The sequence below is a fragment of the Centropristis striata genome, chromosome 14 (genome assembly GCF_030273125.1).
Source record: "Centropristis striata isolate RG_2023a ecotype Rhode Island chromosome 14, C.striata_1.0, whole genome shotgun sequence".
In the NCBI taxonomy this organism is placed as follows: domain Eukaryota; kingdom Metazoa; phylum Chordata; class Actinopteri; order Perciformes; family Serranidae; genus Centropristis; species Centropristis striata.
Window position 1 is genome coordinate 29,530,128 of NC_081530.1, and position 24,789 is coordinate 29,554,916.

The 24,789-nt window shown below is 39.9% G+C and overlaps 4 protein-coding genes across 7 annotated transcripts; all 4 read left to right on the top strand.

The window, feature by feature from the left end:
- The first annotated feature begins 301 nt into the window (after positions 1-301).
- Positions 302-1,381, top strand: LOC131984341 (4-galactosyl-N-acetylglucosaminide 3-alpha-L-fucosyltransferase 9-like). Its single transcript, XM_059349208.1, has one exon. It carries the CDS (start codon positions 302-304, stop codon positions 1,379-1,381), a length of 1,080 nt encoding a protein of 359 aa, XP_059205191.1.
- A 2,384-nt stretch (positions 1,382-3,765) lies between these two features.
- LOC131985348 (4-galactosyl-N-acetylglucosaminide 3-alpha-L-fucosyltransferase 9-like) lies at positions 3,766-4,902 on the top strand. Its single transcript, XM_059350412.1, has one exon. It carries the CDS (start codon positions 3,766-3,768, stop codon positions 4,900-4,902), a length of 1,137 nt encoding a protein of 378 aa, XP_059206395.1.
- Positions 4,903-7,609: 2,707 nt separating this feature from the next.
- LOC131985392 (transmembrane protein 196) lies at positions 7,610-16,476 on the top strand. Of its 4 annotated transcripts, none has more exons than XM_059350462.1 (5): positions 7,610-7,774; positions 10,901-10,957; positions 14,462-14,597; positions 15,661-15,818; positions 15,865-16,476. In XM_059350462.1, the coding sequence occupies exons 1-5, from the start codon at positions 7,610-7,612 to the stop codon at positions 15,934-15,936; spliced, it is 588 nt and encodes a 195-aa protein (XP_059206445.1). In that variant the 3' UTR covers positions 15,937-16,476. The 4 variants fall into 4 exon arrangements, with proteins under 4 accessions (XP_059206445.1, XP_059206446.1, XP_059206447.1 ...); XM_059350463.1 differs by having other exon boundaries at positions 15,661-15,779; XM_059350464.1 differs by having other exon boundaries at positions 7,610-7,756; positions 15,661-15,779.
- Positions 16,477-19,503: 3,027 nt separating this feature from the next.
- On the top strand, positions 19,504-24,593 carry polr1f (RNA polymerase I subunit F). Its single transcript, XM_059349139.1, has 4 exons — positions 19,504-19,834; positions 20,965-21,106; positions 21,387-21,595; positions 22,994-24,593. The coding sequence occupies exons 1-4, from the start codon at positions 19,533-19,535 to the stop codon at positions 23,487-23,489; spliced, it is 1,149 nt and encodes a 382-aa protein (XP_059205122.1). The 5' UTR covers positions 19,504-19,532; the 3' UTR covers positions 23,490-24,593.
- The last annotated feature ends 196 nt before the right edge of the window (positions 24,594-24,789 follow it).

Genomic DNA, 24,789 nt, shown 5'->3' on the forward strand with positions numbered 1-24,789 from the left:
AAACAAAGCATGGCACCATAGTTGTTGAATTCCTCCAAAATTGACAGAATATAAAAATTTACTCATTATACTGAATGCAGTAGACCACAAAACTTGTTTTCTCAAAGTTTAAATGTTTAACCTCCAGCTATCCTTGGTGGCTTTAATGTAAATGGGCTTTTCCCTTAAACTTTTTATCAAAGAAAGATATTTTCTAATGCAGACATTAGTCCTTAGACTGATAATCTGAAAATAATTGCTGAATTTCATGATGTAGTTACTGAAGTGAACACTTTGATTTAATGTTCTGCTTCCACAGATGATGACACCAGCTTCCAAGAAAGCTCTGTGCTTGGCAAATATAGCTGCATTTGGCATTATCTGCTCTGTTCTTGCATTCTTTCTCTATTTTGAGCCTCCATCTCATCTTTGCCCACCTCCCCCGACCGATGAGGAAAATTTTGAAGGCCTGGATCTGAATGAAAAGCCAATAGTCCTGCTGTGGTTCTGGCCTCTGGGTGTGAAGTTTGATTTCAAGGCTTGCTTTACCTACTACAACATTGATAGCTGTGTTCTGACAGACGACAGATCTCTCTACAGCAAAGCACAGGGAGTTATTTTCTTCCATAAAAACATAGACTGGTATTTGCGAAACATGCCGAAGGGGCCACGTCCAGCTTTTCAGAAATGGATTTGGTTCAATGTGGAATCGCCAAAGAACACAAAAAAGACTCCGGGTCTGGAAAACTTGTTCAACTTAACACTGAGCTACAGAAGAGATGCTGACATCCCGGTGAGGAACGAGCTCACTATCAGGAAGACGGATATGAATGATGACTTTGTTCTGCCCAAGAAAGACAAACTGGTGTGCTGGATTGTCAGTAACAACATTCGAGCCACTGGAACAGCTGTGAGAGAAAGATATTATCATGAACTGTCCAAACACATTAAAATCCACGTCTTTGGTAGAGCCTTTACATGGCGCCGTTTGCGTTATGAGGACTATTACTCAACCATAGCTGGCTGTAAGTTTTACCTCTCATTTGAGAACTCCATTCACAGAGATTACATCACAGAGAAGGTCAACGGGCCGCTCGTTGCAGGGACGGTCCCGGTAGTTCTGGGTCCACCGAGAGAAAACTACGAGCAGTTCCTTCCTTCAGACGCCTTCATTCACATAAAAGATTTCCCTGATGCAAAGTCCCTGGCAGAGTTTCTGCTGGACATGAAGGACGAGGCGTACATGCGTTACTTTGAGTGGAGGAAGTTCTTCACAGCCACCCCTCATCTTCTGTCAATCAGCGATGAATTCATTCAGCCCATCTGCCTCGCCTGCGACCACATGTCAAGAGACAGAGATTTCCATGTGGTTCATGACCTTTATAAGTGGAACTCTGCATGAAAAGAACGTCCTTTGACATCAGCTCACACATGCATATCAATTCACAGATTATATACGAGATACTTAAATATTCTGCCTGTAATTTGGCATGTGAACAATCTACTCTGTTTAAAGTAGTCATGATAAACCGGTTGAAATAAAACAAGATATAGTTGTACATTTTGGGTATTTATTTTCTGTCTACAGCCAGTAAGCTTATCTTTAAATTTAGCTGTACGCTATATTTATAATATTTGTAATGCTATACTTTGCAATCAGACAGCCATGCTTACATTTATTTGGGGGGAACTGGAGCCGTTATCTATGTTCTCTTCAAAGCCACCAGACTCCTTTGACAAAAGCAGCAATTTTACCTCGTAGAACACAGGAGTTGCTGGTGTAGTCCTGCCTTGATGGTTTAGTTTGTGACTGTTATCATGTGACTTTAGTGTTTTAAAGGGTCAGTTCAGATTCACCAAAGTCACACAATAACAGAAACAAACCAACCAATCATGGCAGCAGTAGACCAGCGGCTACTGTGTTCTCAAAGGTAAAATTTCAGTTTTTCTCAATGAAGTCTGGTGGCTTTTAACAGCGCTCAGATGGATCTATAGATAACAGCTTCAGTTCAGCAGTTTAGGTGGCTAAAATGGTTTTGCTGCTGCCCCCGTCCATAGCATTGTATTGCGTAGCTTCCATGTCGGTACTCCTGCCTGCTTCTCCAAACTGGACAATTTAGCTCTTTTAATTTCTCAGCTGTCAGTCATCATCTCCAAATCAAATGTTCAGAAGTGTTTGCTGAAGGAAGTCAATATCAGGAGAGTTAATCAGTCTCCCTGTCATCTTCCTTTCAATTGTTTCCCATTTGTGCATTGTTCAAATGGACCAGCAGGGCCGGGTGAGATGGAGACAAAGATGCTTCTGACAGTTTGTGTCCATTGTTTGTTTGAAGTCGTCCATCATGTCAAATGTTCATTCATGCTCCCACCTACGTCAGTGTGGGTAAAAGGAGAGCTGTGGTGCAGAAGAATATGGATGGGAATGCAAATAAATCAGCTTAACAAATTTTGTTTTAACACATATTTTTAAGCTATGTAAAAACAAAAGGACTGGTGTTACTGAGTGAGTTATGAATGAGTATACATGTTTGATACTGGCTGATAATGCAAATATCTTTCATGAATTATATCAGGGCAAAGTAACTTTGATTAATTTTAAGTTGTTGTACTCTGTAGTAGATTTTTTTTTTTTCGTTTTTTTTATAACTTTGTAGAATCATAATGAAGTTATTAAAAACTCATATATGGGTTTGCCTCTAATTTTATTAACTTTACATTCAAAAAATGGTGGAATATTTTTGTGTGTCAGCATAGCTGTTTCAAATGCTTTGCTGGCCATTGCTGGCCAGTCCTGGTGAGGCTAATGAGTAGGTGGAGCATCAGTTAGATGTCACATCTGAAGAGACCAACCTAGAGGGTGAGAGAAACTTTGCAGAATATCTATACACACTCACTTTCAGCTCGAAGGGACATGTGAGTATTTTGACTATATTCTCCACCTGCTTTACACTTTAAATGGACATTTTGTAGTGCAGGAATTATGCTCATTTGTATCCAGACAGACTTTTAAACTGTGTGACCGTTCCCTTGCCTTTTTAAGCTTTGTTGTTTTACCGTTTTTACATTTGCATTATGAATTCTTCAGGCGAGACGCAGGAAAAACCTTTTATTTTTTCATGCACTGGTCAATGTAGAAATTTTAAGCCACTTTGCCTTTATAACATGTCTTCTGTCAGACTAGTGAAAAGAAAAAAATCCCAAATACACAAAGTTTATTTTACTACACTTTGTCTTTCTGCATGTGTAGATTTCACCAAAAGTTAGAGCTAGAAAAGAATTGTCTTAATGTAAGTAATCATTTGTAAAAGTTTTATTATTTATTTGTTATATTAGCATGTCTCATTTATGTAGCTTTTATGATTAAAAACTGATATCCAAATTAGAACCTGGCTTTATGCATTGCTCACATTTCTGTCCTGGAAATGTATGGCACTTAGCACATAATTAGTTAGATCTGATGTTGCATTTGCATATTTAAACACAACATACAGTATAAGGAAACTCGTAATAAAACAAAATAGTCTTCATGTGAGTGATCAACTAGAGAAGTTTAATTGTGATATCTATCATTATCCATCTATCTATCTATTATCTATTAAATGTTGCTCTATTCACCTGTGGTGTCGCCTCTTAAATGACTCACCCGTACTGCTTTTGATTTAACAGTTAGTTTACACTCTTTTCAACTCTTTGAGAACTTTAAATTGACATACAGCCAATAATTTGTTCGGGGAATATGTTGCCAGTGATTATGATAAAGGATTCTTCTTTCCTTGCAGGTTTAATATGACTTCCATTTTTTGTGTTTTACGAGCCACTGTGACAGCGTTTGTCGTGCTGGCTGGAATCATAGTTCTGTTTTTAATGTACCATAAGTCATTTCCATCTCTAAAATGTCATCCTTCCCCGGCTCATTTAAGACGGCTGGCAAAGCAGGCTAATTTGCGAATCACTCCTTTGGTTACAAAACAGCCGAGCAGGCCTGCAGTGACACATCACACAGACAAGCCTGTGGTGCTGCTCTGGTTCTGGCCTGAAGACAAAAAGTTTGATTTACAAGACTGTAAGACGCTTTTTAAAATCGACAGTTGCCACCTCACAGATGACAGATCTTTTTACTCCAGAGCTCATGGAGTTTTGGTATTTCACAGAGCTATCCGGGATGACCTCTCCAACCTTCCTACCTCACCTAGAGCCAGATTTCAGAGGTGGATCTGGTTCAACATGGACTCACCTACCAACACGCGCAGGATATCGGGTATTAAAGGCCTTTTTAACTTAACCCTGAGCTACAGGAAGGACGCAGATATCCATGTTCGGTGGCGACTGGCTCTCAAGAAGAACACAGATGAAGATTTTGTGCTCCCTAGGAAGGAAAGGTTGCTTTGCTGGATTGTCGATAGCGCTGACCTCGACACAAAATCTACAGAGAGATTCAGCTACTACAGAGAGCTTGTAAAACACATCGAGGTGGATGTTTTTAACAGCTCCTCTGTAGAGTTCTCGCAGGGTGTGAACTATTTCCTGACTATCAGCAGCTGCAAATTCTACCTTTCCTTTGAGGATTCACTCCACAGAGATTATATTACAGAGACGTTCAATGGGCCTCTTGTGGCCGGCACTGTGCCGATAGTTTTGGGCCCACCAAGAAGAAACTACGAGGATTTTGCCCCAGGTGCTTCCTTCATTCATGTAAATGACTTTCCTGATGCTGCGACTCTGGCTGAGTTCCTCCTGACGCTGGATAAGGATAATAGGGCTTATATGAGGTATTTTAATTGGCGCCGATTCTTTACTGCCAGACGTCATCTTACTGAGGAGAATCGTGAGTTTGCGCATGCTATCTGCCAGGCCTGTCATCACATAGGCACGAGCAAGGCGTACAGAGTTGTACCTGATTTGTACAAGTGGTTATTACAGTGATGCACTTGTTGTAACTAATTAAGAGACAGAGAAATAGTCTTGTATTGAGCAGACATTTTTATGACCAAAGACAAATAGCCCTGTAAAAAGTGAGATTAACATGTTTTTTAAAATTATTAAGCAGGTCTAGCTATTACTGCGATACCAATATCAAAATGTAAGTATCAAAATGCTCAAGACACAAAGAAATGCACAAAGCCTGTATTCAGAAACAAGACTGGTCTCCCTTCAAAAAACGACCCCATAGGTTGTTTGTACAGCCAGCACAATACGAACCATATTTACATTTGAGGCTGTCCTCCACTGCCCTCTAGTGGCCGTAATAATAATGAATGATTGCGATGCAGAGTTTAAATTGCAGGATTTACGACTGGTGCAGGCCAGAAAGGTGGTAGATGGGTCGAACAGTTGTCGGACCTTCACCCTGGTGAACGGTGTTTGTGTCCCATTTGAAAACTATATCACTTCCATAGCCACACCACACTCGTGACTACTTCACTCTGGCATTTATATATATTTATTTACTTTTTAAACTGTCTTTTATCACACCTTACCAGAAGTTTTTCCACTGTAAATCTAGAGCAGTGGTTTTGCAGCCTAAATTGAACAAAACTGCAGCCTTTTTCTACAACCGCAAACCATACATGTATATATAATGATGTGTGTACTATTTAAAGAACACTCCAGTCCACTCTGTACCGCGAGCTGCAAAAAAAAATCTGTCATTTGGTTTGGAGATCTTGTTGCCAGAAACTGTGTCATTAAATTAGCCGTCTGGACTTCTAAAGGTTGTGATGTCACAACTATACTATATAAGTAGAAAGTGCTGCAGTGACAGTGACTCTTTAGTCATTCTCCAGCTGCAATGATGGTGCATGAGAAAAATATGATTTTGATATATAAAGCATGTAAACAAGCAATATATTCTCAATTCGTAAGATATCCTACAAAATATTGGTTGCTGTTTTAAACACATTTCTAATGTGATACAGAACTACTTAGATTAAGCAACAAACCAACTTGTTTAAAGTCAGGGAAAAAAGAACAAGGTTTACAATTACTACTTACCAACAAATCTATTGGACCTAGAACATAATGTCCAAATTTCCCTGCTCTGACCCCTGGCGGGCTGTCAAGGTATTGTCATCAAGCAACTGTGAAACTGTGAAATGTCTGGACATGCACTCACAAGCCCCATCAAATTGCTGCAGATGATGGTTCATGAAAACCTCCTGAAACATATTCTAATAGAAACAAAGTACTAATATGAACTTCAAAAGGGGCATTATGTTTTCCCTTTAATGCTTTATTTACCTTAAAACGTTTAAATCACCAAATGTTCTGATACATTATTTTCCACTGAACTGCAACAGCTGTTATGTAAGAAAATGTTACCTTTATAAATGTTACTTTGGTTAAACAGGGACTATGTAAAACTATGTTGTGACCTTGTTAACATATGTTATGTTATGTATAAGTTATAATAACACATCTACCTCAAATCAAATGTTTTAAAGATGTTCTTTAAGTTTGTTTGAGATGTAAAAGATGATGTTCTGATTGAAAACACTAATGTTAGAGCTGTATTGTACACTTTACTGTATTCAGATGCTCAAACTAGTTCTCATCATGTGGCCGTCCTGAACATTAAAGGGCCAGTTCACTCAAATTACTGACAGAAACGTACATAGCTCAGCTGGTCATTTGGTGTGCACAGTGTTTGGGTTTCAGTTGCCAAGTTCTTTCAGTGCATTTTATATCATGATGGGGGGATTGTTTTAAAAAAGAAATAAAATGTTTAAAGGTCAATCTTAAATTATGTTAAACTGACATAAAATTCCATCTATCTCCACTGTATCTAGGTGAAGGTCAGAAACAAATATCATCATATATATTTCATATCTATATTCTGAAGGTAAAGGGGGGTTTGTTCATATATCATTCATAGCATCATGTTTGTTTTTGTATGGCTGTTGACAGTATTTTCAGATAAGTAAAAGAGATATCCAAAATCCACAATTTATCATTCTTTATCATAATACGTTTTCTAAATGAAAAAATAAATTATGCAAAAACAATTGCCTTAATGCAAGTAATCAGCTGGGGAGGCTTCATTGTGATATCTTTTATTTTACTGCTGTTGTTTTAACACTATTCACCTGTGGTGTGTTCCCTAAAGTCCATGTAATGAGCAGCAGAATGAGCCGGAGGACTGATGGTGTTTAAATGTTTCCACATGTGGGCGGAGGCTGCGGCTCCTGGTCTCCTGGCTACGGCCCTGGATGGTGCGCGCGAAGTGTGTGTGTGTGTGTGTGTGTGTGTGTGTGTGTGTGTGTGCGTGCGTGCGTGCGTGCGTGCGTGTGTGTGTGTGTGTGTGTGTGTGTGTGTGTGTGTGTGTGTGTGTGTGTGTGTGTTTGCGGTGGTGCTTAAGTACCTTGGACAGCGCCAGGCTGCTCACACGCACTTCAGCAAGCGGAGGAACTTGAGCGGAGCGCTCTCTCTTGAGAGGCAGCTTCCCTCCACTTCTGTTTACTTTCACCTTCCTGCTCCACTTGGACCTACTTGTTCGGATAACCCCTCTTTACCAGCCGGGTATGAAGCGATAAGAGCTTCTCGGAAACAACGAGAAGCGGACTCCCCTCTCGCCCTCTGTCCTCCGCCTCCTGCCGCCTCCTCCTGCTGGAGCTGGAGAGATGCCCGGGGCGGGATGTGCTCCAGCCGCAAGATCCTGTGGAGCCTGCTCCTGCTGTCCGTGGTGGAGGTCGGCCTGGGTGTGGCGAGCATCGTCCTGGGAGCGGTGGGCATTAGCTGGGTCCGGGGCGAGCACAAGCCGCAGCAGGGCGACGCGTCCCCGGTGTGGAGCGGACTCTGTGTACGTCCACGGGACAACTTTTGTCCTGACTTTTCCTTATTTATTTCCAGAGAGGATAAGTATCGGTAGGGGGCTTTGGAGGGTGGTGGCACAGCAAAAACTCAGGGAAACTTCTATTCTTATGAGTCTCTTAAACATTACTCACAGAGTAGATTACAGACTATACATCTGGGTAAGTATTAAATTTGTCATATACATAAATATAATCTGGCCTTAAAAAGGGAAAGGCATGATGGTGACTGTTACATATATAGCCATAACTTAGATGATCATTTTAAAACCCTTAAAATCAGAAGATAAATCAGCATTTTCTGATAATATTCATATATATGACTAATAATAAATGTAATTTATTTATTATAAGTATTATAGAAAGCTTTTCAGCTATTTATATCACACATTTCTGTTGTTTCTGAGAGCCCAGTAAAAAGCTTTTATTAACGGCATTAAATTGATTTTTATATTAGTGGTTGTTTATCTAGTTGTGGCTCCTCCACTAGTATTAAAGGGGCAGTACACCCCAAAAATAAAAAATGCATGTTTTCCTTACCTGTGGTGCTATTTATCAGACTGTTCTGGTGAGAGATGGCAGGTGTTGGGAGAAATCAGCCGTAGATATGTAAAAAAAAAAAAAAATTACATTAGAAAAGCTCAACTAGTTCCTTCATGAAAATCCTCAGGTATAATGTCATGATTTTTGGAGAGAAACATTGCTGTTGAGTTTTATAAATGTGTTGTTCCACTAATTATAGAGAAGACAGAAATCTCTATGACTGATATCTCCAATACACGGCAACTCGTATTGAACAATGTAGACTGATCAATAGCACTACAGGTAACAAGGACAATGTGTATTTTTCATTTTAGGGTGAACTTTCCCTTTAAGACCCAGTGTGTGGTGAAGACTATATATTTTGGTTATTTCTGTCCTTAATGTGTTTGTCCATTAGATGTTAAAGAGACACACACAGCCTGTGCTGAAGCTAAAGATCGGTTTCATTCATTCATGCTTGAATTGTTTCCCTGTGCCTCCGGGAGGTCAAAGCTTTTTACACACAATCACCCCCTCACTCCTCTGCATATGTCTCCTCCTGTTACAGTGCCGCTCTCAGGCTCATTGTCTTGATTTTGCTGCAGAGTAATAAAAAGTTGAGTTTCTGCCATTTTAAGTTGCTATATATAACTTTGAATCAAACTTTATTATGACTGCTGCTCTGACTGAGGTAACACGACTGTGTTATTGCTGAGAATTATTGTAAGTGCCTGAAGCTTCGCAGCATGAGTCATAAGGAAATATTACTGCAAAGAGCAGAGTATAAAGACTCCTGAGGTGTGTGTAAATATCTTTGAAAGACAGCCTTTTGTGATATAAGATGACATAGGTCGTATATTTGAATGTGAGTGCATGCAGAGTTTGTGTGTGTATAAAGTTGCTGCAAAGCAGTTGTAGAGTGTGACAGGTGTGGTGAATGCTGCGTCAGCCACTGTGTCTCGTGATTATAAAGGTTTGGATCTCCTCTCTGGAACCGGGAGTCATTCAAACTGACTGCACGCTGTCCCCTAAGTGGATTGAATGGCCAACCTTTGATTATACATTTAGTGCCCTGCTGAAAAAGGAAAGTAATCTTTGTTCATATCTGATATTTGTCATTACATTTCGAGTTTTAAAAAAGTTTCTGTAACGCTTTATATTAAGGTCCTCGTAATAACCATTAAGTAACAAGTAATAAGGCCCTTGTAAGTCCTTACAAGATGCTTATTAACATTATTGTGTGTTTATAAGCTTATATAAGTGTTAATAATGGCATTACAAACACCCATGACCCACCCATTATGTCTTTGCCATGCCTTTATTAATCTTATTTTGTTTGCTTATTGATTACTTTATTGCTCATCTATTATAAGTTAACTATAAGCTAATTATGCTTTTTGCAACTGCCGGATCTAAAGGGAGAACAATGCCTTATTACTTGTTAATTAATGGTTATTAAGGACCTTATTATAAAGCATTACCAAAGTTTCTTTATACATGAGATTACTCATATTCATTATTTTAATTTGGTTCCAAGTTATTGGGTAATACTTTTATAACTGGAAGGTTATATTCAGTTATTTCTGAGTGTGTTTTATCTAAATTGAAAGCCCCAATCCCTGTTTTTAACCAATTAGTCTTAAAAAAAGAGCTTAAAATTCACTGTGTATTGCATGATGCCTACAGATCTTGCATATATACAGTACTGTGCAAAAGTCTTAGGCAGGTGATGAAAAAATGCCTAGAAGAAGTAATGCTGATTTGAAGGCAAAGTGTGGTCACTGGTCACACCAAATATTGATTTGATTTCAATTTTTCTTCTGTTCACTCACCTTGCATTTTGTTAATCGATAGAAATAAATTATTAACATTTCTATGTTTGAAAGCATTCTTATTTTACAGCATTTTTTCCACACCTGCCTAGGACTTCTACACAGTACTGTAAATCAAATGATTAAGACATATTTAATTTCTATCTATAAGTACTGGAATGATGAGAATAATTGAAACAGAGAAACTCAGATTACTATTTAATAAGTTATTTTATGTCTATCAGTATAATTAGGAAAACTAACTGAAAACAACTTGACAGGAAAGAAAATGACGTTTTACTTAGTAGATTCCTTTTTAAAGTCTGCACAGCAGGTATACTGTAACTGAACATTAGTCTGGAAATGAGAGGAAGTAAAGGAGTGATATCACAACCTCGGTTCACACACAAACACACACAAACACACCCACTGATGACTGCTTCCAGCAACTTTCAGCTCGCTGCTCAGTGTGCTGTTTTCCTTCTAAGCCGGCGTAATACACCACCGTGCTGCTCCAGTTCAGTCTGAATCATTGACATCCAGGACAGCGTGGCTTCCTGCTAGAAGCCCACAATAACACACTCTATTTTTAGAGGGAGAAAGTTGCATCTGAATAACTGAGTGTAAAGAATACCTTCACCCTTTCCTGTTGTCAACACAGTGAGGATTGAGTGATAAAAATAGATTAAGTTTCATATAGTTTCTTAACCAGCAATTTGCTTTAGACTGCAACTTCTGAAACTGCTCATTTACTCGCTTTTTGTTTGTTCTTTCTCTTTGCAGTTTCTTGTCTGTGGGATGTGCGGAGTGCTGTGTGCTCGCAAGAGGACAGGTCTTATTGTAAGTACATCCACTGTATGTATATATATAGTTGTTTCACCTCCCACTGGGCTCTTTTGTTATCCTTTTTTATGTATGTTAGATTGCAGACTCTCTTATAAACAGCTTTTCCCTGCTGCAGCAAGCAGGATCCAGTGACAGTGTTTCAAATGAATTATTTGATATTTGGAGAATATAATTATTCACTTTCTTGCCAAAGGTTAGGTGGAATGCTTGTACATTTAGTACATATGTAGCTGCAGCCAGCAACTAGTTACCTTAGCTTAGCATAAAGACTGGGAACAAGGGGAACCACCTAGCGTGGCTTTGTCCAAAGGCAACAAATCCAACGACCAGCACCTCCAAAAGGTACAGTATGTTATTTGTTTGTTTAATCTGTAAAAAACTGAAAAGTATTTGCCCAACTATTTCTTGGTCAGGGTGAGTAACTTCCTGCTGGTTGACTGGCGACAGGTTTCTGGCCAAGAAATAGCCAGGCACAAAGCTATATTGTGTTAGATTAGTGAAACTTTTTTAGGTGCTGAAAGGCAGATTTTGTATGTTGCCAAGCCAACTGTTTTCCACTGTTTCTAGTCTTTATGCTAAGATAAGATTAGTGGCCACCAGCAGTAGATATAATGATAAGATATAATGTGTAACATATAGAGACAAAGCATATTAAAGCCAGACACAGAGTGCTAAAATAATCTTTTGACAAGCTTAACTCTAACGTTTTTAACTAGATACAAGCATTAGGCTAGTTTTTCAGCCCTGGGTTGCATATTGTGGTGCCGAGAGTTTTTTTCAGAGTGTGACGTGTTGCGCTCTGTCTCTAATTTCGGTTAGTGTTTGTAAACAGACAGCATTCAAAGTTGCCTCTTCCTCCACTGCTCAAGAAGCCAGAGAAAGAGAGAGTTCAATGGTGGTCGAGCTAGACTGAATGAAGAGAGGGAGCAGCCATTAGCAAGTACAAAGTAGTGAATCAGAGAAAATAAGTGTTATTTGCTGATTGATTTACAGCAGTTATGTTCTAAAAAAAGAAATGAACACACCCACACTTACGCAGAACCATGAGGGAAGGTGCTGCACTGTCAGATATGTGTGAAAACAGGAGAAACAAACTTCATCCTGTCCGCTGTTCTCCTCCGATCCTTCCACCCACGCCCTAAGTCACACTGACACCGATAGATTCAAACGCTTTGCATCATACAGCCTTGTGTGTCAGAATCAGACTTACAGAAGCATAACAAGGCAGCAGTATTTGATGGCCTGGACAGCATGATAATGACGTCCTGGCCTATTTAACAACAGGCTGCACACTTTGCGTGCAGTTATTGGCGAGGGGTTACACATTCCACACGGGGCACGAATCTTCTTTGCTTACATCCATAAACTTCCTGAATAGGAAAAAAGAAAATACCGATAGAGGGCTGGGTGACTGCAGATTAAGACATGGCCACAGACTACAGTGGGTCATTATAATGATTGATTATTGGGATTATTTTTGTATTTGTCTATCTATTGTTTTTAAGAAAATCCGTATTATACCTTTAATAAAGTGATGACAGTGCTATTGATCTTCTCAACAGCAAAATAAGCATAATTAAACATGTTTATAAAAAAAAATTCACAAGCTGAATCTGAATCTGAAGAAGTAGGCACTGCTTTGTCTCTCTTCCTGTCATTTATTCTTGAATCTCACGCCCTTGGTGCTGTTAACCCCTAACAAACCTGCTCAGAACGGATAAGACTCTCCCCGATTGGTGAGATTTGGGGCCAATTATTTTATAATAGACTCTATTCATGTCCTCTGTTGTAGACTTCATGATGCCGAATTCTAACTGAAACTAATTTCAGAGTATCTAGACACACAGTTTCTGAGATGATTGGCATTTGGTGAAGCAAAAGAGCCTTTTTCAGAGAAGATGAGAATGAAGCCCAAATCATTATTCATTATTATGTGCGGAAATGTGTTTTTCCTTTGAAAGACAATTCATTGTGATCACCAAATACAGTTGCTATTCAATGAAATGATGACTCAACAATATTATGTGCTGTCACCCATCAAGCATAGAATATGAATCCACAGACATAAAGTCTCCTAAGTATGCAGATATACAGTCTGTATGGTCTGTGTCATGAATCTGCCCCTGGAAGTTTCCAAGTAAAACACCCAAAGGTGCGTGCGTGTGTGTGTGTGTGTGTGTGTGTGTGTGTGTGTGTGTGTGTGTGTGTGTGTGTGTTTGTGTGTGTGTTTGTGTGTGTGTTTGTGTGTGTGTTTGTGTGTGTGCGCGCGCGTGTGTGTGTGTGTGTGTGTGTGTGTGTGTGTGTGTGTGTGTTGTCCTGCTGTCCTGCAGGTGCATACAGTGTGCTCTGAAAAAGACATCTGAGGAAACCAGAGGAGACAAGCAGTCACCTCTCCTCTTCTCTTTCTGTCGTTCTTTCCATCTTTTTTGCTCAGCGATCGCGTCGCAGTCTCTCTGTGTCTCCGAGTCCTCGTGTTTCTCTCTGACTCTCTCTGTCTCCTGCGGGGAGGGCACTAATGATGGATCAATGTCAGCACAATCGGCTGTAACAGAGACATCCCTCAACCTTTCTCTCCCTCTGTCTCACCCTATCCATCCCCGCCTATTGTCTCTGTCGCCATCTTCATCCTCGTGACTTTCCCCTCTTTCATCGCTCTCATCTATCTAACTTCCATCTCTGCATCTTCTCTGTTCAATCTCATCCTTCCCCAGTCGCTTCGATGCTCTGACTCTCTCCATCTTCCTCTCCTCATCTCTTTCCATTCCCTCCCTCCTTGTTTGCCTGCGGGGTGATGATTGCATTAGGTTGGTTTGGCTCCGGAGCCCTGCCAGCCGCTTTCCACACTTCACTGGGTAATGACTGAAATTGGAGAAGCCCTTTTCCATGCGGTTAAAGGCACTAAAGGCATCTGCACTGGGAGCGATGAAAGAGAACCTGAACTCCAGACACAATACACACACAAAGAAAGCAGGGTGTTAAATTGAACCAATTGTATTTCATTATTGTGATTGCAAAGTAGCGGAACCGCAGTGATTTTCCCATCAGATCCTGCTGGGAAAACAAATAGATTCTCATACTGGGTTTGAGTTTCTAGCTGCTTTACTATTCTAAGGAGGTAATCCGTAATATGTGATTGATTAAATACTGAAAGGAAAATCTCACCAACCAACCGTCTAACGCACACACACACACAAGCACAAAACCAAGTGACTGATGCAAGCATATTTACAAGCCGTGCAATATTTCTGGAAGAGACAGTGTGCTTTGAGAGCGATCCAATTTTCTAATAGGAAATGAGATTTATTTTGACTGATAGGCATTACTCATCAGAGCAACCGTCGTCCAAAACAGCACAGTGATGTAGATGGAGGCTCAATAGTAGTTTGTATATCTCCCATGTCATCACATTTGTCAGTTTGTTTACAGTTTTGTTGATAACATATAAATTCTGCCGTCTGCATTAACATAAACCATTCTCTCTGTCACTTTGTCCTTTAGATGATCTTATTTTCGGCATGTTGTATCTGTGGTCTGATTGGTGGGATCCTCAACTTCCAGTTTGTTCGGGCACTAAACAAACGGCCAGACTCCATGCACTCGATCCATCTGGCTGCCATGACTCTGGCCTGTCTGGGTAAACAAAATAACAACACAATGTGATGCAATGCAACTCAACTGAACACAGCTGTTAATGTCTACTGTATAGGACTGTACGCATAATATAGGAAAGATGCTAGAATTTATCTTTGATTGAGTGTCTAAAGGGAGAAGACATTTTCAAAGGTTTAAATTATAGGTAAGGCAACTCTTCATTTGTCACCTATCAGCACTGTAAGAGAACCTCTTCCACAGGAGACCACTTGTTCAGATGTTCCTCAGCAAAACACTTTGTCTCCTCTACAATTTATCTCTTTTGCCACTCTTCCTCTGTCTTAAAGAGTCTACAGCCACGCTCTGTAATTATGTGCTTAGGCACACAATAAATCCTTCAAAGGTTTGCATTATATCTTTTAGCACATATAACGTGCATCAGCTACGTTTTAGCGCCTGTCTCTTTAAACCCCCCTAACGAAAAAGCCCAGTCTGCTCTGATTGATCAGTAGTCTAGATCTTCCGTATCTGCACCATCATTGCAGCTGGGGAATGACTGTAATAGATCACAGTGGCACTGACTACCTTTATTTACGGCTTGTTTAAAGGCACAGCTACTGAATACAGACTATGTGCGTCTCTCCGTGTGTTGTGAGCATTTTGATAGTTTCACACTATTTAAATGGCAATTAGAACCTTTTAAAAAAAAAAAAACCTAATAGTGGCACCAGATAAGGAGTGAAGGAATGACATTAACATATGGACCAAATTTCACAACAATCCATCCAGTAGTTAACAGGACATTTCAATGGAAAAGTGAAAACTTTGCCCTGCTGATTGTGAAGGGGGAAAACTCAGGTATCACCAAAGTCATCATCAATCATGAACATCTGTACAAAGTTCTATGGCTTTTTCTCCATACTTTAAATTTTTCAGTTTAGACCAAAATGATGGGCCAACCAGTGAAGTTTAGAGGCATGTCACTTGCATTGCTTGAAAAGTGTAAAATACTAATAATACTAATATGGGATAGCCCACTCTTCCTTTAAAATAAATAATTCCTCCACTATTTCTTTAGCTATTTTCCCTTTTCCTTTCTTGTGCAGGGATCTCTTCCTGTACCTTATCCACGTGGCTCACCTGTCGCCTGGCCAGCTCGGAGCAGCAGAGGATGTTCCTGGAGAGGGAACACTCGCTGCACCACTCGCACGAGATGACTGAGAAGGTAGGACATGACAGCAGAGGACAGCTTGAATGCTTTAAAGTTTGTGTTTGAGCAGTTTATGTTATGTTTGTGTGTCTACTAACAGGAGATCCTGGACAACTCCAGCAACGGCATTCCTCAGATCTCTTACAACGGACACACGCCCGCATCGCCATGACAATGTATCACCAGAGGCGACTTGCACACACTGGAACAGAGACGGTTCGTGAATCGCTTGCTGTCAGATGACAAATACAGCATGTACTTCTTCCTACTCTCACTGCAGGGAGTCAGACCACGTCGTCTCTCGCCTTGGACCCCTTCTCTCTGCCGCCGGAGTTAAAGAAGGACATTTTGACAACAAGAGGGAGGCGTTTGTGCTTCTAATTGATTATGCAAACATGGGTTCAAGCCCCCTCTGACCAACCAAAGCTAGGATGGAGAGTTGCTGTTTGGGGTCATAATTCAGGTGACGAACATCTGTGTGACATCATCTGACCTTTAAACCATTGAGCAGGAAGATTTTATCCAATGAGATGCCTCAAAGTGATGAGCACAAGCCAAGCATGCAGCTGATTCACTCGAAGAGCTACTGCTATTTCAGTCTCAATGTCTTTGTTCTCTCTCTATGTCTTGTTATGGGTTCATGGAATGCAGATCTCGAGAAGTAAACTGTATGTATTGTCTGATAATGGAATGCTTTGATATGAAATACAGTGATGCGCGATGTACTGTATTATATATCCATGCTTGTATATCAGGAATCTAGCCGTACCTATAAATCAAACATATTTTTATAAATGCTTCTTATAAAGGTGAATTCAATTAAAGTATGATGAATCTGAGTCATGGTTTGTTTTGCATGGGTTATTACAGTGGAATATTTAATTGCACACATACACAAACACACAGTGACCAGCAGGATGAGTTTGGAAAATTTCTCATTAAACTGAATAAGGATTTTGACATGTTTTGCATGAGAATGCATGTTGAGAGTTATTACTTTGAGACTTGCCCCCACTCACATCATTTTAATCGATACACTTAATGTTTATCTATCGATAAATGCATGTAGTAAATCTTAAATACCAAGTGGACAATATCACAGATTGACGACCTGCACGCCTTGCTGTCGACTTAATCAATGTGGGCCGAGATTTAGGAAATCACTGGTTTCCTGTGGGAACGCAGTTTAACTCAGTGATGCCTTTGGCTCCGTTCAAGATTCACACACTCATCGTAAAGATAAGTGTTGAAGTAAATCTGTTTTATAGCACCTCTCAAACCACCTCCCAAGTAATAATAAACTATAATTTACGCTCACATGCATGAACTCAAACAAAAAACACAGCTGTGAGCTTTAATGAAGATATACAATTGCTCTAACAACATATACCTCATTATGCTGCCTACTCTGGAAAGCACGGCACTGTGTGTGTGAGCATGTGCGTGTGCATTTGTGTGTGTGTTAACTACGTCCCGCAGCAGCAAAAGCTACTGGGAGCTTGCTGACTAAGAAACCACGTCACAATTTATCACTGTGACAACAGACAGGAGTGGGGCATGGCGCCCAAGAGAGCGCCATATCTGCAGTGCACTGTGCATATGTGTGTGTGTGTGTGTGTGTGTATGAGTGAAATGCTGAATCATGTGACCTCCTGTGGTGCTGCTCTGTCAGAAAACAGTAACACTAGATTAGACTGTGCGTGTGTGCAATGCGTTTTTCTATGCATGTGTGTGTATGTGTGCACAAGTTGCACAAATTGACACCTCAGGTCACCCTAATGATCTTAATGTGCCATCGCAGGTGACAACAGGATACATAATCAATGACCGTCTCTTATCAGATGAACAGCTTTACAGCATCCTTGCCAGGGTACCTGCACACGTTGTATTTTACATAACGAAGGGCATGTTGATGAGGAAATGCATTATGTTCAGCAATTTCAGTAGCATCTTTTTTTGCTTGCTGAATGTGATTTACTGCAGGAGTTAATGGCTGCACTGGGAGCATGGGCAGCTTTACCTGCTGGGTGTGCCCTGCTGGGCCCCTATTAGCTCCCTGTTTATCCTATTCTCTGTGCAATGTGGACAGTATCACTATGCTGGACTGTTACTACATGACCCAGCTTTTCTTTCTGTCTCATTTAACTCAATTACATTTGAGTCTATGCACCATGTTAGCACAGCATCACCTCAAATAAAAACCTCTAAAAAACACATTTGCCCACTGATGACGAGCATAAGCTGCATATTGTATATAGTTAACACATACCCTGTTTTAACCCATAAAGTTTTGGAGAGGTTTAGGGACACTGTCTCCTATAAGATTGGGCCTAGAAATCAGGAGTTATACAGCTGTGGCTGACAAGACGTTGAAGGTATACAGTGATTTGCATAGTTCTTGCATAAAGCACATCTTAGTTTTTTTAATTCAAATATGACTTATTAGAGACAAGGACCCAAAAAAATCCTTTTTGAGAGATGTTTGAACTGGATGATGTAGGTTGTGCTGTAGCCAAACGCGAAATAAGCTTATTTTCAAAAACTTGATTTTACTTTTCAATTGAAGCCACATACAGGCACAAACATGTTTTTTCAATTTTTCCACTTATTTTTCCACATATGCAAAATAGGGAGGAATTCCATTCAAAGTGGTAAGTGTTAAAAAGTTAAATTCAGATTCAGCCATGTTGGCTAGTCAAGAAAAATATGCATTTAACTGTGCTAACTTATAGTCAGTAAACAAAATTTTGAGGCATTGGTACTATTTACTTGTGTACTTTCATTTTATGACATTTCAACGCAACAAATTACAGATGGTAGATTGAGATTTGACATGCAAATTAAAAAGGTAAAATGTTTTATTTTGAAAAAATCTCTACTACATCCATAGGTCTTTTGATACAGATACTAACACGAGAGTTATAAATATTTTCTGTTTCTATCAAGGGTTTTGCTTTCTTTATTTTTAAATAATAATAAATAATCATTTAATTAATATATATATTGTTCTTTTATAGTATTGACTGTTGCAGTTTTTGCCTTTATTTTGTTTTTATTCCATCCTAATTTTGTTTGCACCACAAGACAAAGCAAAGTATTACCTTCTTCGTGAATATTCCGATTGGCATCATACACAACAGTTAAAAAATGTAATAATAATTAAATGTATTGTTTTTTCGTCATCAAGTCGAAGTCTGTTTGTTTATAAAAGTAAATATAACTAATTTATTTGGTCTTGGCTGTCTCTATTTTAACCCTTAATAGGGCACTCATTGAAATACTTGCAAATTCCAAACTTCAACTTTAGAGAGTATTGGAGGACAGAATGTGTAAAAAAATAAATAAAAAAAAACATACGAAAATAATATTTTGAGAAAAAAGTTTACGAGATTAAAGTGGCAAATCTACGAGAACAAAATGCGCAGATTTATGAGATTTAAAGTGGTGAATCTGGGAGAAAAAAGTTGCTTTTCCCCCACTTTTTTCTCGTAAATCTCCAACTTTTTTCGCACAGATTTGCCACTTTAAATCTCTTAAATCGCGACTTTTTTTCTTGTAGATTTGCCACTTTAATCTAGTAAATTTCCAACTTTTTTCTCGAAATATTTCCTGAAGTTACCAAATATAGTTCTTTGCCTGATAAAGGGTTAATAATGCTGACTGTAATGTCACCTCCTGGCCAGCAGGTGGCGATATGAAGAACTCATTTGACAGATGTTGAGCCTTCCTTAAGCGGAAATTGCGTGACTTCCGGTCTTCCCAAACAGCATGGCGAACCTGGAGCACGCAGAAGACGACCCAAAACATGTGAAAATGTCTGGTGAAATATCAGCCGCCAGTGCTGAAGGCCCGCCGACCGGAGAGTCCTCTGCAGCGGGCAGAGCTGCGGGCGCGCTCCCGAGCTCCATCCCGTCGTTCGCAGCCGCCTCCGAGCTGCTGTCAGCGCCGTACTCGTGTCTGGTCATGAACACGCACCGGAGACACGTCGCCCTGCCGCCCATGTACCTGAACAAGAAGAGGACAGGCATCCAGGAGGAGCTGGAGGCTGAGCTGCTCCGGTTCTCCCAGAGGTAACAACACCGGCGGACACGCAGTGTCTGTTTCAGCGGTGCACATTGTAGCCATTTACACATCACGTGAGCCTGCCTCTCCTGTTAGGTAGCTTTAGTTTGTTAGTCAAGTTTAAACAGGTGCTGGAAACCCTTGAAAACACTACAATTTGAAAGCAGTGTTTTGAAAGGTTGCCTGGATTTTGCTCGAAACAGGTTAAAATGTATATTCTATAGGATGACAAATCTAATTTCAAAGAAGTGACAGCTTTAAACATGAAGCTCCGTTGTGGTCAAATTTGTCACAAACCATACTTTTTGTTGTTTAGAGAAAAATAATATCAGATTCAATGTGATAAAGAAGGGACAAAAACAGTATACTGTTATATTATATTTGAAAATCATAAGAGGATAGATTGCCACTGTGTCTTTCTTCACTGTAGTTATGTCCTTCACAGACAGGCATGGGACAGGGCAGTGTGTTCTCACAATATGTGATCTTGTTTCAACCAGATACCCACCTGTTACAACAACAACAACAACAACAACAACAACAACACACACACACACACACGGTGTATCACCTGTGCCTGTCCATGTCACAGGTAACTGGCCAGTAGGATTTGGTTTGCGTATAAGTTCAACTTCTGTAGAAGAATGCAAACGTGAATTATTACAGAAATCAGGGCTCATTCTGACTGGGATCCTGCAAGAGCTGTCAGTCTGAGTCCAGCGCTGCATAACTTAACCTCTGAGCTATTAAAAGGCCTGCATTGAGACCTGTCTTTTTCTCTGGTGTGTGTTTTCTCTGAGCTTCCAATCTACGAACCCGAGAGACCTTTCAATTCCGTATACTGTATGTTATTAATATGTAACTTACCATTGATGTAAGGCACTGACAAGGTTGTAGTTTGCGGTTGAAATTACTGGCCAAGTTTTCACCTCTGTTGTCACTATTAATGTACTGAAAACAAGGCTTGGTTTTGAATGTGGTAATTTAGTAAAAGCAAAAGTTGCAGAGTTTCAACGTAAAATTACTTGACTAAAAGCAAAATGCACTTCAAGTGTCAAAAGTGTGGTCTGTTGTGACAACAATTTGCATGTTTAATGTGACCGTGTCTTATAATACATGTCTGACTGTTGCCTTGCAGGCTTAAAGGAGTACTGCTGGCTTATGAAAACATCAGGATTGTGGGCCAACATGGAGGCATCTATGACGACAGCGGCTACATCCACATAGACATAGAGGCCAACTTTATCATCTTTCAGCCCCAAAGAGGACAGAAACTGTTGGTAAGACTTACAGTTACTGCACTTGGAAGATGCTGTTATCCAGAGTGGCAGAGTGGCTCTCTGTGACAAGGGCAAATCTCACATTTGCAATATAATATATTCATTTGGCTTAATATCAAATTAATAGATTAATACTAATAGGGCCTCTCACAATGTAATTAAAGTTGTATACCGTGCATGATTTGCGGATGCATGTAAAACCAAGAAAACATTAGTAAGACCTTTACCTCTGGTCCACTCTCATGCATGTATTTTATCTCCCCTGTGCTTCTGTTTCCAGGGTAAAGTGAATAAACTGGGTGTAAGCCACGTGGGCTGCCTTGTGCACGGCTGCTTCAACGCCAGCATCCCCAAACCCAACCTGGTTGCTGTGGAAACGTGGCGGGACGCAGGGCCGAGAATCGGAGCAGATCTGGAGTTCGAGGTGACGGCGCTAGACGCTGACACCGTGGGGGTGCTGCTGATCAGAGGGAGGATGGACAGAACCAGGCAAGTGGGCAGCGATGGTGGTTGGAGAGGGACAAAACGAGTCTGGGATCTGTTTTATTATTTAGCTGCAAACTCATAATTGTTGACGCGATCAGCATTTTCATTTAAATTGCTGTTTTAACCCATTGAAGCCTGGAAAGCGTTTACGTCGTTTTGTAGTATTTTGTATAAGCTCTCAAATACTTTTTGAATTTCATTTCTATCTGCTACAGAGGCTGAAAAATCTATTATTTAGTAGAAGAGTTCACACTTTTTTTTCCAGAATTTTTCCAGAATTTCCAGAAAATTAGAGGCTTATTTTAAAATTGCCCAGTGGTTTTTCAGGCCTCAGTGGGTTAATTTGCTTCTTCATTTTACTTCTTTGTATTACTATTTAATTTAATTTTAGTAATTATTTATTCGTTTATGTATGTATTTCTGTATCTTTTTATTTTATTTTTTATTTTAAATGATTTTGGTACATTTAATGCCGTTTTTAAGTTTGTTTGTTTTTTTGTTTTGTTTATTTGTTTATTAATTATTTTGGCAGCCTTGATCCTAGACAAACAGATCCACAGCTACACCTGCAGCGTGTTTGGTCTTTGTGATGAAAACATTTTATAGTTGCTGTTGATTGAAATGTTGATGAGCTACAGAATGTTAGCTTGTCCAAACTGAGGAAACTTTAACTTTGTTTGTGAATCAAAGTTCACCGTCGTATTCAACTTCTATGGAATGCGAGCGCTTCCCGTCCTCGAGGCAGTGTAGCCAAAACACCTGCGCCAGTTGTAAAGTCCTGCACACAGGCAACAACTAGGCGCACGTTAATTCTCCAGTGGAGCAGAAATTTTATCACATCCGCTCCCCGGATCTGAACATCTGAGCTACTGTGCCTTGGCTGCTATTTCTGTCAGTATCGCGACTCCGATGTGTGCTTCCTGCCTTCTTCAAGTGTAGCAGAGAGGAGAGAAGTGGTTGGAAAGAGTGTCAAGAAAGAGGTAAAATGCAAAGCTGAGACGAGACAAATTCAAATGGTTAAACAGCCTTTTTCTATAAATGTTAAGTCTACAAAATGTCACATAATAGTGAAAAATCACCTTCATAATTTCCCAGATTTCCAAGTTATGCCTTTAAGTTACTGAAGACATTTAAATCACAATGATGTAAAACAGGTTTTATTTCTTGAAATGACTCAGTCGTGAGGGAGGACTTTTACTTTTTTCTGCCCACTACCTATACCAAAATAAAACCTTTGTTTTACCTTAAAATGTACCGGTATACAATGTTTTTATGTGTAAATTTGAGTTCATTGGAAATCTAACAATAATAGCATTCACTATGTAATTGACAGTTTTCTTGATCTGAGAATGTTTTGTTTTAAGAACTGGTTGTAAAATGTTTTTGTCTGCATGTCTTCAGTGTGCAGGAGCTGCTGGCTATGGATGAGAGCTCAGAGGCCTGCGACCCTGCAGACCCGTCCGAACCACCAGAGACTGAACCGGACCCACAACCCACAGAGGAGTCTCCTGAAGACACCCCCAAGAAGAAGAAGAAAAAGAAGAAAGACAAAATCAAAGAGGAGGAGAGGGAAGAGGAGGTGACGGATACACCTGCCTCCTGCCAGCTGGATGGCAACACAGAGCTGAACGGAACAGTGATTGAAGAAAACGGCAACGAGTCCGGAGAAAAAAAGAAGAAGAAAAAGAAAAAGGACAAACACAGGAAAGAAGAAGAAGAAGAGGAGGAGGAGGTTGTGCTAGCTTCTACAGAGATCCACGGCAGTGACTCCAGTGGTTACCATAGTGACAAGCCAGGCAAAAAAAGGAGACATGAAACATGTACAGATGTTAGCGAAGATCCTGAACCACCAAAATCCAAGAAAAAGAGGAAAAGTGACATCAAGCAGTTTGCCTAAAAAATGAATCAACCAGTATTCTGTCTGAAAATCAGGTGCATTGTGTGTAATTATTGAGGTGCCGCAACATTAATAATAGCATGAGGAATATTCAGACCTGCCTTAACAATTAAACACGATTTTTAGAAAGCAAGATTTCTTATGTGTTCTTCAGAGCTCCTCTAAATCGACTGAACAGTGGGTGAGACTTGCAGAAGGAGCTTGTGGAAAAACAAAAATCACTCCTGATTGGATGTAACTCCCTCACACAGCCTGCTGGGGGAGCAAAACTGCTTCATACATCACACTGGGACACAAAACAAAGTGAGTGAAGCCATTCATCTGTCAAACATGGTGCAGAAAGTATATAGGCCAGGCTTTTGCTTTAAATTAATCAAATCCAAATGGGGAAAACAATAAATTTATATTGATGCTCTGTACCTATTTTTGGTGCATTTTCTCCTGCTTGGATACTGAAGATAAAGAGACAACTGAGCCGGCTGAGCTCCGTTAGAGAAACGTCTCTTTTCTCTCGCCTCGTGCCTTTTTGAAAAAACTCCCAAATATTCACACAATATCGCAGAAATGCGTCATCTGTGCTGCTTTACTGTATTCCATTGACTGTTTTCATATGAAGTCTCAATGTTTTTTAAATGAAAACAGAAATTCAACCCATTAAAGAGCTCTATATTTTGAAATGTTTACCATGCTGCCATTTTTTGGAATACAGAATCATTTTAAATGCAGATAATTTTTTAGCATGTTTTCAAAATAAAACAAAATAAAAAAATTTGGAGACAAGGGGGTCTGGGAAAGTCTCCAGTTTAGAAATCTTGGCTTTGATTGTGAGAAAAATGCATGCCTATGATGATTAATAACAGAGATTTCTTGTTTTTCATGGTAAATTCCCTCCCACAACAAACTCTTTTATGCTGGCCAGTGGGTGTTAAGTGATAAAGTGCTGAGAGACAGCCTAAAGATCTTTTTCTGTTTTCTTTGCCTGCACACCCCCACAGACACACACAGATCCTGCTGCCTTTCAGCGGGGAGTCTCATTAGCTGTGAGGTGCTAAGAGCTGGAGAGCTTATCGGGAGCTGCCTAAAGAGGACAGATAAGGAGCTGCAATTAACGTGGCTCATCTTCATCTGTCCCACTTGATCATGTACATCTGTGCTTTATAATTAAAAGCCGTTAATAATGACTTAACATTTATAACTGCTGACCTGAAGGCTTACAGAGAGTGAGGAATTATTAATTCAATGAATAGTTTTAGGGAAAACATTTAATCACTTTTATTGTTGAGAGTTAGATGAGAAGCTT

Excerpts from the sequence above, each read along its gene's own strand:
- LOC131985392 (XM_059350462.1), top strand. The coding sequence starts at position 7,610 with ATGTGCTCCAGCCGCAAGATCCTGTGGAGCCTGCTCCTGCTGTCCGTG. Across the intron at positions 7,775-10,900 it reads CGGTGTGGAGCGGACTCTGT|TTTCTTGTCTGTGGGATGTG; the intron begins GTACGTCCACGG and ends TTCTCTTTGCAG. Across the intron at positions 14,598-15,660 it reads CATGACTCTGGCCTGTCTGG|GGATCTCTTCCTGTACCTTA; the intron begins GTAAACAAAATA and ends TTTCTTGTGCAG.
- polr1f (XM_059349139.1), top strand. The coding sequence starts at position 19,533 with ATGGCGAACCTGGAGCACGCAGAAGACGACCCAAAACATGTGAAAATG. Across the intron at positions 19,835-20,964 it reads CTGCTCCGGTTCTCCCAGAG|GCTTAAAGGAGTACTGCTGG; the intron begins GTAACAACACCG and ends GTTGCCTTGCAG. Across the intron at positions 21,107-21,386 it reads AAAGAGGACAGAAACTGTTG|GGTAAAGTGAATAAACTGGG; the intron begins GTAAGACTTACA and ends TTCTGTTTCCAG.
- LOC131984341 (XM_059349208.1), top strand. The coding sequence starts at position 302 with ATGACACCAGCTTCCAAGAAAGCTCTGTGCTTGGCAAATATAGCTGCA.
- LOC131985348 (XM_059350412.1), top strand. The coding sequence starts at position 3,766 with ATGACTTCCATTTTTTGTGTTTTACGAGCCACTGTGACAGCGTTTGTC.